We start from the raw sequence: 12,128 nt of genomic DNA, 5'->3' as shown, positions 1-12,128 counted from the left end.
GCAGAGGTTAATAATATAAATAATAATAATAATTTATTATTTATACCCCGCCCATCTGGCTGGGCTTCCCCAGCCACTCTGGGCAGCTTCCAACAAAACACTAAAATACAATAACCTATTAAGCATTAAAAGCTTCCCTAAACAGGGCTGCCTTCAGATGTCTTCTAAAAGTTTGGTGGTTATTTTTCTCTTTGACATCTGGTGGGAGGGCATTCCACAAGGCAGGCGCCACCACCAAGAAGGCCCTCTGCCTGGTTCCCTGTAACTTGGCTTCTCACAGGGAGGGAACCGCCAGAAGGCCCTCGGTGCTGGACCTCAGTGTCCGGGCAGAACGATGGAGGTGGGGAGGCTCCTTCAGGTATCCTGGACCGAGGTCGTTGAGGGCTTTCAAGGTCAGCACCAACACTTTGAATTGTGCTTGGAAACGTCCTGGGAGCCAGTGTGGTTTTTCAAGACTGGTGTTATATGGTCTCGGCGGCCGCTCCCAGTCACCATTCTGAAGCTGACTGGACACGGGTTAGAGCTCAATGTTGAGCCTGCCAAGTGGCGGTAGCGACGGTGAAGAAGACTTCCCACCAGATGTGAAGGAAATAAGCAGCTATCTTATCTTTAAAAGACATCTGAAGCCAGCCCTGTTTAGGGAAGTTTTTAATATTTAATGCTGTATTGTTTTTAACACTCGATTGGGAACCGCCCAGAGTGACTAGGGAAACTCAGCCAGATGGGCGGGGTATAAATAAATTATTATTATTATTATTATTATTATTGCTAAAGACAGCCCTGCTTCCTTGTGGAGCCCAGACATGTTTCAAAAGCCGCAGGGCCAATTCCAGTAGCTCAGCTAGAACAATCTGATGGGAAGACAGAGCGAGCCCCGAGTGCGAGTTATGCCAGGTGGGGCAGAAAGGAGGAACTGTGGGAGAATCACCAAAAACCTTTGCTCCCAAAGGGCCACCGGGTGGTGGGTTCTTACGTCTCGCAGATCTGGAAGTATCTGTCGTCCTGGATGCCGTCTTGAATGGGGACGTTGACGCTGTAGTAACGCCCCTTCCCCAGGCCCACGTCCGTCACATCTCCTGTTCCTGAGCAAGAGGCAGAAGAGAGTTTTTTTACTGACTTGGGACCAGAAAGCAGGACCGTGAAGGATGCTTTGTGCCTCAGTGTAGTGATCAGGTGGGATTGCTCTGAGGAGTTATGAAAATATGGAGCAAGCCATTGTGTCCGCAATGAAAGCATTGCGCTGACTGGGCTTGAGCCATTGACAATAATTTCTGATCAAATTCCACAAGCCTCTGCATCTCTGCCTATTTCTCTACGCCTGACAAGCACGTATAAGCATTCTAAAACACAGAACAGTTGCTTCCCCAGGCATCCTCAGTACATAAAGATAGTAGTTAGCTTTGATGTAGCTTTCCTTGGTTTTGTTAATCTTAGGGCCAGGAAATAGAGTTTCACATAGAGGTGATAATCCTTTTGAATTCTGGTGCTGGAGGAGACTCTTGAGAGTCCCATGGACTGCAAGAAGATCAAACCTATCCATTCTTCAGGAAATCAGCCCTGAGTGCTCACTGGAAGGACAGATCCTGAAGCTGAGGCTCCAAGACTTTGGCCACCTCATGAGAAGAGAAGACTCCCTGGAAAAGACCCTGATGCTGGGAAAGATGGAGGGCACAAGGAGAAGGGGATGACAGAGGACGAGATGGTGGGACAGTGTTCTCGAAGCTACCAGCATGAGTTTGACCAAACTGCGGGAGGCAGTGGAAGACAGGAGGGCCTGGCGTGCTCTGGTCCAGGGGGTCACGAAGTGTCGGACACAACTAAACAACAACAACAATCTTTCCTTGCCATCCTTCCTCTCCTGTTTACAGCCTCTGGGGTTCGCTAAAAGCATTCCTCACGGATTCCTATTTTATTTACTCTGAACTATGTATGCATGCTCAAGTAGGAAATAGTTTCTTTGTAGTTAAAAGGATTTCTTTGATCAACTTTGTACCCACATGGTAGGTTTTTTGAAATGCTCGGAGGACATCTGATTGGTTGTTACAAGCACTGTGTTAAAAGTTCTTTTGTTAATAAAAGGGACCTTGGCCAGGGTGTGACAGATTATTCCTGGCACTCCCCCCCAGAGTCTTGCTGGTCAAGCCTCATGTGTATTTTATTAATCAGGGTCCAATCCTTCCTTCCTTTTGGAACGCAACACCTCAGGTGCTGCCTGTGAGCTGCCCTCCGGTGAGGGGCCTCCGGTTGGCCATTACGACAGCAGGATGCTGACCATTTGGCCTCATCCAGCAGCCTCTTTTCGGGTTCTTATGCCTCTCGGGATTCAGAGAATGGTATGAACAGAGAAAAGGGGAAATAAACAGTGGGTACTGTTTGTGTATTTACATACACAAAATATAAATATACAAGGTGTATAAAAAACTAATAAGGTAAAAAGGTAAAGGGGGACACGGGTGGCGCAGTGGGTTAAACCACTGAGCCTCTTGGGCTGGCCAATCAGAAGGTCAGCGGTTCGAATCCCCCCCACAGGGTGAGCTCCCATTGATCGGTCCCTGCTCCTGCCCACCTAGCAGTTCGAAAGCACAACAAAGTGCAAGTAGATAAATAGGTACCGCTCCGGCGGGAAGGTAAACGGCGTTTCCGTGCGCTGCTCTGGTTCGCCAGAAGCGGCTTAGTCCTGCTGGCCACATGACCTGGAAGCTATACACCGGCTCCCTCGGCCAATAAAGCGAGATGAGCGCCGCAACCCCAGAGTCGTTCGCAACTGGACCTAATGGTCAGGGTCCCTTTACCTTTAAGGGAAGCAACACTCAAGTACAGTAAAAGAAATAAATAATAATCACTTGCCTGGGAAAAACCCTGGAGAGAACTTATGCAGAGACACCGTCATCACTTTGGAGGTGAAGATGAAGGCATCTTCTACACCTGGGTGGAAAGAGAGAGAAGTGAAATAATTGCAACAGGCTCCTTGCCCATCAGCCGCAGAGTCTAGAGCTGGAGGCCAGAGACCCTATAACAGAAGGGGGGCTTATCAGGGAAGGAAGTTGAAAGACAACACAATCTCATAGCTTTTTTTGACAGAGTTGCAAGCTTGATGGATCACGGGAATGCTGTGGGGACATAGTGTATCTTGATTTCAGTAAGGCTCTGGACAAAATGCCCCATGATATTATAATAATAATAAATTTTTATTTATACTCCACCCTCCCCGGCCAAGACCGGGCTCAGGATGGCTAACATCAAATATAAATACATTAAAAACAAAACAACCCCCCCACCAAAAAACCAAACAAACAGTTGATTAAAATATGATGATGATACAGATGATACAACGGTGGTTGGTTTAAGAGGGGGAGGCGGCATATAGGAAGGAAGTTGGAGTGGTGCAGGAAAAACAACTTACTCCTTAACTTAAAGAAAACAAAACAGATTATTGTGGACTTTAGGAAACGTAAATTGAATATTCAGCCACTCATTATTGAGGGGAAGTGTGTGGAACAGGTCTTGGTGTTTCGATTTCTGGGAATGGAGTTGAGAGACGACCTAACCTGGGGAGAAAACAGTAACATATACCGTATGTGTTGGATGTAACACACCGAGATTTGCCCTTGTGTACAGAAACCGAAAGTGGCGTCACTGAGGACTTTGGATTACAATAGGAAAATAAAGAAGAAGAAAAGTAAAAATATTTCACACAGAACTACAAACTCGCTTCCTTAATCAATTCAGTAACTGTTAAAAATAAATGAAGGATCAACATCGGAAATGTTTTATTTTTCTGCTTGGACTAATTAAGAAATGCAATATGATATTAGATCATCACTCCCCGAACTTCAGAGCATGGGAAGTCACCCAAAAGATATATAATTCGGCATTGAATATTTGGCTTTTTTATTGTATTATAATTTGGAATGTTTTATTGTGGTTTTTATTGGAATGCTAAAATGGAAATTTAATAAAAAATATATTATTTAAAATAATAATAATACCACTTCTATTGTCAATGTACAACCTGTGTACAATGAAATTAACTGAGCCCCACCACACAAACACTCAATCTCATTGCACTCTGTGTGCTTGTCGCACAACACACCAACCCCGAAAGTCAGTTGCACTATATTATTTTCCATTCAGCAGCCTAACAGCCCATGGATAGAAACTGTTTTTTAGCCTGTTGGTACGACTGATTATACTTCTATATCTCCTGCCCGAGGGTGGAAGATTAAAGAGGTGCTGGCCAGGTTGTGAATTGTCCCTGAGAATTTTCCTCGCTCTCCTAAGGCAACGATCCCTTGCGATGTCATCTAGCGGACTCAAGGGACAGCCCATGATATCATGCGCTGTGTTCACCACCCTCTGTAGAGACTTTCTGTCCGTGGCTGTCAAGCCAACGTACCACACTGTTATACAATATGAGAGGACACTTTCTGCTGTGGACCACTAGGAGGAGGTCATCAATTGTCGTTTAACATTGTTCTTCCGCAAGACCCTGAGAAAATGGAGTCTCTGTTGGGCCTTTCTAACCACCTGGGTTGTATTGAATTTCCAAGTGAGGTCTTCACTAAGGTAAACTCACAGGAATTTAAAGGAAGAGACTCTCTCCACACAACACCCCCTGATATACAACGGGGCTAGTTCCCCTTGCTTCTGTGGCGTTGGCCTCCTAGGATGGGTAAAGGGTTAAAATGGGTGTGATGTGATTGGCCAGTGAGAATGCAAGGGGGAAGTAAAAGAGACAGCTGAGGTGTGTCACTTGGGAGTTGAGGCTTGGGTGTTGGAGAAGGAAGAGGATGGAATAGGCAGTGGGTTGGTCAAGTTGTATTGTGAGAGAGTAAGAGGAATTGTTAGGGAGTTAGATAGATAGTTGGGAATAATTCAGTTTGAGGTTGTTAGGAACTAAGATTAGGAAACTGACAAGAGAAAAATAAACTGTAACCATAAGCTTGTTCCTGCATTTAAAAATAAACTTGATTATTTGTTTATGTTTACAACTGTCTGGACTCCGTGTGTCCCCGTGAGAAGCGGGGTGGGGGCAGCGAAGAAAGCAACTGCAGTGGCGGCACAGGGTCAATAGACCGTCAAACGTCCGGGGACCCTGTGTGATCACCACAGCTTCCTCCAAAGGTCCAACACCATCTCCTTTGTCTTGCTAATATTTAGGTGCAAACTATTCTCTTAGCACCATGTAGCTACTTTTTGAACCTCCCCCCGTACGCTGATTCTTCTTCTCCTTCTTTGGCGATCCCTTGTAGCCAAGTAAGACTGTCTTCCATAAACGCAGTTTTAACAATGAGTCCATAAGTGACTGTGGAGGCCAATTCTGGATCCACACGTCCTTCCACAGTCGGGACATTGGTTTCCAGGTGGGAGTTGATCCCGGTTGGCAAATACAAATATACGAATAGAAATACAAATATGAAAATATGAAATATGAAAAAACCTGGAAGTAACCTGTTCCATTACTTCCGGGTCACCGCAGAACGCAACCTGAAAACACTCAACCTGAAGCGTCTTTAACCCGAGGTATGACTGTATTTAGGTGCAAGTTATTCTTTAAACACCATGTAGAAAAAACACAAAAAACCAAAGCCCCGGGGAACCTTACCATCCCCGTGATGCAGATCTAGGTCCACATAGAGAACGCGGCCAAATTTCTGCCGGAGCCGCAAGATGCCCAGGACGGCGTCGTTCAGGTAGCAGAACCCGGAAGCTTCGTCCCTGCAAACAAAGCATGATAGGTGAAATGTGAAGGTTCAGAAGCTGCCAAACGAAGCTGGCTTCAAACCAAGAACGTGGAGCTCTTCGCCACTCTGGCTAGTGAGCGGGCAGATTTTGTAGAGGAAAATTAGGCACACGGAGAGGAAGAAATTATAGTGACATTAATCTTATAGTGATATAAGATTTCGGATACAAGATCCAGTTAGAATCCTGGGAAAGGTTGTGGAAGGAAGGTATCAATTTTACTACAGGCAGCCACTTAAAGAAAATGTTGTGAAAATGATGTACAGATGGTATTTAACACCAGCTAAATTGGCTAAAATGTACAAGACAAGAATCAATGAGTGCTGGAAATGTAAAGAAAAGGAAGGTATCTTCTACCACATGTGGTGGACTTGCAAAGAGGGAAAGGCTTTCTGGGAAATGGTATATAATGAGCTAAGGAAAATGTTTAAAAATACTTTTGTTACAAAACCTACTGGGTATAGTGGGTGAAGAGATACTAAGGGAAGATAAAAGACTATGCATGTGACAACTGCGGCATGAATTATTTTAGCTCAAAAATGAAAACAACAAGAAGTACCAATGAAAGAAGAGGGGCAGGTGAAGACGATGGACGTTGCAGAACTGGCGAAGCTGGCAGGAAAAATCCGAAACCAGCATGATCAAGTATTCCAAAAGGACTGGAGTAATTTTATACAATATTTGAAAGATTATTGCAAGCAATTAAACATCACCAGCGGGGTTGCCCGATGACTTGTAAGGAGAAGTTTTCTATCTTCCTATATTTATTTAAATTTTGAGCCATTTTGTAAAGAGTATCGTTAGAATTGGAAAATGCATAAAATGCTATGATGTAAAGGTTAATTTTGAAAGCCATAAGACGGGAGGGAAGGAAGTCAACAGGCTCTAGAGAGCCAGAGAGGTAAAGTAATAATGGTGGATAATAATGATGTGATTAAAGGTAAAGGTAAAGGGACCCCTGACCATTAGGTCCAGTTGTGGCTGACTCTGGGGTTGCGGCACTCATCTTGCTATATTGGCCGAGGGAGCCGGCGTACAGCTTCCGGGTCGTGTGGCCAGCCACTTCCGGCAAACCAGAGCAGTGCATGGAAACACCGTTTGCCTTCCCACCGGAGTGGTACCTATTTATCTACTTGCACTTTGACGTGCTTTCGAACTGCTAGGTTGGCGGGAGCAGGGACCGAGCAACGGGAGCTCACCCCGTCGCGGGGATTCGAACCGCCGACCTTCTGATTGGCAAGTCCTAGGCTCTGTGGTTTAACCCACAGCACCACCATGTGATTAGATATTGATAAATGGAAAACTCATAAAAATTATAAATATATATAGTAACAAACCAGAAGACGGAACATTTTTGATGGCAAGTCTCCCCCTCTGGTAGGCAAGAGGAACATTCCCAGCTGCAGAAATGACCTCAGTCATGTTTCTAACCAGCTAGGACTGCTTGCCCTCCTTCTTGGCCATCACCCTGAACTGCTTAGCTAGCTGAGAGGAAATATGATAGACATCTTCAGGTATCTCAAGGGGGCTGCCCCATGGAAGATGGAGCAAGCTTGCTTTTCTCCGGCTCTGGAGGGCAGGACCCAAACCAACGGCTTCAGGTTATGAGAAACGAGATTCTGACTCAACATCAGGAAGAACTTTTTGACAGTAGAAGCCGTTCGACCGCAGAACAGCCTCCCTCGGACACTGGTGGAGTTTTAAAAATTATTATTAGGTTTCTACATTAGCAGGATTATTGTAGTAACCTGCAGTTTTATAAGTGTATCTATTTACAGTCGATAAATCAAACGAGCAAGTTAAATGAATTTGGATATGCAGAAGGTATTTAAAAATAAATTTAAGGAGCCATAGAAAGAGGGGGAAGGAAGTCAAATTTTGAAATGTTAAATGGATTGTAAAACTAATGAAATGTATAAATTTGAAAAGTATAAATAAAAAATTATTAAGTTTTCACATCAAGTTTAAGGTGCATGAAAGTAAAACGAATGGAAAGACAAACAACCAAAACAGACAAATGCAGGACAATCAAATTTCGAATTAATGGTGAGTAGGTTCCAAATCTATGTCAAATTTAGAGGTTGGATGGACACCTGTCATGGATGCTTGAGATTCCTGCCTTGCAGGCGGGTTGGAATAGATGACCACTGGGGTTCCTTCCAACTCTACAGCCCTGTGATTCTCTGATTCCTCTCCCCGCAGGCCTGACGGATGCCAAGGTGGAATAGGCTTAACGGCGCAGGCTCTGGGAGAAGCAACAAGACAGAACTTCCTTACTTCTTTGCGTGATGCCAGCCTCCGGGCCAGTTGATGGCAACCTGGCAGTCACCGTTCACCAAACACTGGGCGGCTGTGATGGTGGCTCCTCCCACTGCGGCGGCATAGTCAAAGATCCCTTCCGAGGTCGGGCAGTCGTAACCTGGAGGAAGCAGGAGAAAGGGATTGGAACGATAGAAGAATTAAGAGACACCAGGTGTATATTTTTATTATTTGGACAATTTTTCACTTTAATTGCATTTAACCTTTTACAGTGGAGCCTTGGTTCTCAAACGCCTTGGTACTCAAACAACTTTGAACCGAAACACTACAAACCCGGAAGTAAGTGTTCCGGTTTGCGAACTTTTTTCAGAAGCCGAACTTGCTCTATTTTTTTTTTTTTAATATTTTATTAAGGGTTTTCTTGTTTTACAGTGTAAGTGTAATGCCTCGTATTTTTTTTTTCTTCCATGTAACAATTTTACAAATCTGTTTCATTTGATGAGGCATTAGGGAGAGAAGAAAAAGAAAGGGGGTGGAGGGAGGGGAGATGGATGGGGGTGGGGTCGGGTAGCGGTGTTTCTGTTATGCTTAAGGTATGTAGAGTTTGGTGTCAGCGTGCTTGTGTTGTTCACTTGTGTTCCTTTGGTGGTGAGAGAGATTGGGGTTGGCCTATGGTGTGATTGTTTGTTTGTGATTGGCTGTGGTGATCTTTGTTTTCGTGTGTGAGTGGGGTGGGTGGGTGTTTTGGATCAGGTTAGCCATATTGATTTGTATGCTGTTGGTGGATTATTGTCGTTGTCCTGTTGGGCTGTGTATGTGATAAAGGAACTTACTCTATTTTGAGTGTTATGCTGAGGCCTGTCTGTTTTTGCTATTTATTTTGCGTTCTTGTGGCTTTCTTTTTCTTTTCGTTTTTGTGACCGTGTAGAACCCAGTTCCACTCCTGATTGATTGATTGTGTGACTGCAGTAACATCGTTTATTCCAGAGGGATACGTAAGCAGAGGTACGACTGTACTTCTTAATTGTATTTCAGTTCGACAATTACTTTGATAAAATATGTATTTTGTTATGTGCAAATGGCTTTATTATTATTATAAACTCCATCTCCTCAGAGTCTTGCGGAAGAACAATGTCAATCAACATCTGATGATCTCCTTCTCCCAATCAACAATAGAAAGTGTCCTTTCCTACTGCATCACGGTGTGGTACGCTGGTTTGACATCATCTGATAGGAAGTGCCTCCAGAGGATGGTGAATACAGCACAATATATTATGGGCTGTCCCGTGAATCCACTGGATGACATTGCGGAAGAACGTTGCCTCAGGAGACTGAGGAAAATTCTCAGGGATGATTCACACCCTGGCCAGCACTTTCTTGATCTCCTGCCCTTGGGCAGAAGATATAGAAGCCTGATTAGTCGCGCCAACAGGGTAAAGAACAGCTTCTATCCATGGGCTATTAGGCTGCTGAATGAAAAGATAACAACAGGACAACTGACTTTCGGGTTTGGTGGGTCTGCGTCAGTAAACGAGGGGAATTAAGACTAAAAGCTGAGTGGGGGGTGCTCGTGTAATCTCACTGTATACAAGTTGTACAAGTGACAATAAAGTATTTCAGTTTCAATTTAGATACCTGTCAGGTCCATAAATTTCCATATAGGATATATTCTACACAAAAAACAGACCATTTGTTGTTGACAAAGGACAGATGGACATATAAAGGGCCCCATGACCTCCAGTAGATTAAGAGAAGGCATCCCCAACCTTCAGCCTCCAGATGTTTTGGACTACATTTCCCATCAACCCTGACCACTGGTCCTGTTAGCTAGGGATCATGGGAGTTGTAGGCCAAAACATCTGCAGGGCCGCAGGTTGGGGGTGCCTGGCTTAGGGCCTCATCAAACCTAAATCCGGTCCTGGCTGTGAGATAAATCTCAGCACCCTGAGCCTGGAGGCAGATCTTCCCTGGCACCTTGCCTGGAGTTCTCCAGGGAAAAACCCCCAAACAGCCCCCTCCTCACCTAGTCCAAATCCCACCGATTCCGGATGGTCATCGTCGCCTTCCTCGCTCACTTTCTGCAGGTGCTGCAGGTAGGCATCAGTGTGGAAGCCGGCCATCTCCTCCATGGAAGCTACTTTGGGTGGGACAATCCTACGGAAATGAAGAACTTGGTGGGTGGGGCAGACACAGTATATGGAAGGCAGCACCTCAACCGCTCCAAGGGCTCGCCCAAACTTCCCGTGGTCCCCTTGCCCTGCTCCTCCGCAATTAAAACCTGCTCTTTGGCTTTAAATTGGAATAAACGGCAATCCATTAAAAAAACCCCTAACTGCTGTTTGCTCCGATTGAGCGCCAAAGAGCGGTTTTTTGCTCTGACTGAGCGGCAAAGTGCGTTTTTTGGTGATTGAGCACTTTTTTGCTCTGACTGAGCACCAAAGAGCGGTTTTTTGCTCCGATTGAGCACCAAAGAGCGGTTTTTTGCTCCGATTGAGCACCAAAGAGTGTTTTTTTGCCCCGATTAAGCGCCAAAGAGTGTGTTTTTTTGCTCTGATTGATTGCCAAAGAGTGTTTTTTTTGCTCTGATTGAGCACCGAAGAGTGGTTTTTTGCTCCAATTGAGCGCCAAAGAGCAGTTTTCTCAGGAGGAAAACCGTGGGACAAGAAGAAGGATGGATAAGCCTCAAACTGAGCAGGTGTTGCTATGGGACGGGTTAGGAGCAGAAGAGAAGTCCTCTGAGGCTGCCCCTCTGTATCTCCTGGACTACAGCAAAGTTCCCCCCAGGGCAATGTCCCCCTGTTGTCAGTCAAACAGATCTCAGCTGCTTAGCAAGTATTCTTCAAGAGCTCTGAGAAACGTGGCCTAAAGGAAATATTTTTATCATCAATTTCATTTCTATGCCGCTTTGTATTTTTAAGGAAAAAATCCGAGCGGTTTGCAACCGGCCTTAAAGCATCAAACAAAACAATCTGGAATAAAATGCCTTTTTCCAGAACAGGTGGAAGCTGCAGGAGCCCCTGGCAGAGACCCCCCCCTTGCCCAAAAGACCCCCACCTGCCCCATGGCAAGCTGTGCCGCTTGCACCTACCTCATGTGATCAAGCAGCGAGTAGGATTTGATCAAGGAATGCACCATGCTGGCCTGCGGGGAAAGGGAGGGAGGGAGTAAGTAAGCCAAACCAGACCATCCTCACGGAATCAGAGACCTGCAGCCCTGGAAGGGACACCCTGTGGTCATCTAGCCCAACCCCTTGCAAAGCAGGAATCTCAACCATAGCACCCCCTGCGGGCAGCCAATGAACTTCTGCTTAAAACCCTCCAAGGAAGGAGAGGCCATAGAATTGTAGAGTGGGGAGGGATCCACCCCCAGGGGTCATCTAGTCCAACCCGCTGAGGACTAGTGCCTTGGGTAGGTGGGTTGTGTCCCCCCCCATGCATATCCCCCCCTTTCCAGCCCCTCCCTCAGGGACTGCCCCCTCCCTTCCTGGCCCAAAGGATCCCGCTGAGGACTAGCGCCTTGGGTAGGTGGGTGGGGTGTCTCCCCCCTCCCCCTCCATATACCCCCCTTACAGCCCCCCCCAGGGACTGCCCTCTGCCCCCCTTTGCTGGCCCAAAGGATCCCGCTGAGGATTAGCGGCTGGGGGGGGGGTTGTCTACCCCCTCCCCCCCCATGTCCCCCTCCCAGCCCCCCTCCCTTCTAGCCCAAAGGATCCCGCTGAGGACTAGCGCCTTGGCCAGTGCGCCTCCTCCCCCCTCGCCCGCCCCCCCCCCGGCCCCGCACCCGCTCGGGGACTTTGCAGAGGGCGTCGCATCGCGCCAGGTACTCGGCGCTGTGCACGTAGACCGGCGGCGGCGGAGGCGGAGGGGCCGCCTGCTCGGCCATGGGCGCCACGGGAACCGCGCTTCCGGGCGCCAGTTGCAGCCCGGGCGCACTTCCGGGACGGGCTTCCTGACGCCGCGCGGCATGACGGGAGTGGTAGTTCCCGTGGGGAGAAAGGAAGCTAGCGAGCGGGGCGAGGGGAGGGCGGGGCTACTGCAAGAGAGGCGGGGCTTCCCACCCGCCCTTTCTGGAGCAAGAATTAAATAAAGTAAAATAATAAAATAAAATAAAATCTGCAAGCGAAGTGA

At 46.7% G+C, this 12,128-nt stretch overlaps 1 protein-coding gene across 4 annotated transcripts in view; it reads right to left on the bottom strand.

The window, feature by feature from the left end:
* Positions 1-11,913, bottom strand: part of HDAC8 (histone deacetylase 8) — a 30,388-nt gene extending 18,475 nt beyond the window's left edge. For all 4 annotated transcript variants that reach the window (XR_014538771.1, XR_014538772.1, XM_083573045.1 and 1 more), the window contains exons 1-7: positions 11,782-11,913; positions 11,090-11,142; positions 10,025-10,155; positions 8,020-8,161; positions 5,606-5,718; positions 2,848-2,925; positions 974-1,082 (exon numbers count right to left, since the gene is read on the bottom strand). Coding sequence is in view for 2 of the 4 variants with exons in the window: in XM_083573045.1 (XP_083429171.1) it covers positions 974-1,082; positions 2,848-2,925; positions 5,606-5,718; positions 8,020-8,161; positions 10,025-10,155; positions 11,090-11,142; positions 11,782-11,883 (728 nt within the window). In the remaining 2 variants the exon portion in view is untranslated. The remainder of the gene's footprint in view (positions 1-973; positions 1,083-2,847; positions 2,926-5,605; positions 5,719-8,019; positions 8,162-10,024; positions 10,156-11,089; positions 11,143-11,781) is intronic.
* Between the last annotated feature and the right edge of the window lie 215 nt (positions 11,914-12,128).

This window comes from Podarcis filfolensis, assembly GCF_964270895.1.
Source record: "Podarcis filfolensis genome assembly, chromosome: 10".
Classification (NCBI taxonomy): Eukaryota; Metazoa; Chordata; class Lepidosauria; order Squamata; family Lacertidae; genus Podarcis; species Podarcis filfolensis.
This window is presented reverse-complemented; position numbering and strand designations above follow the sequence as displayed.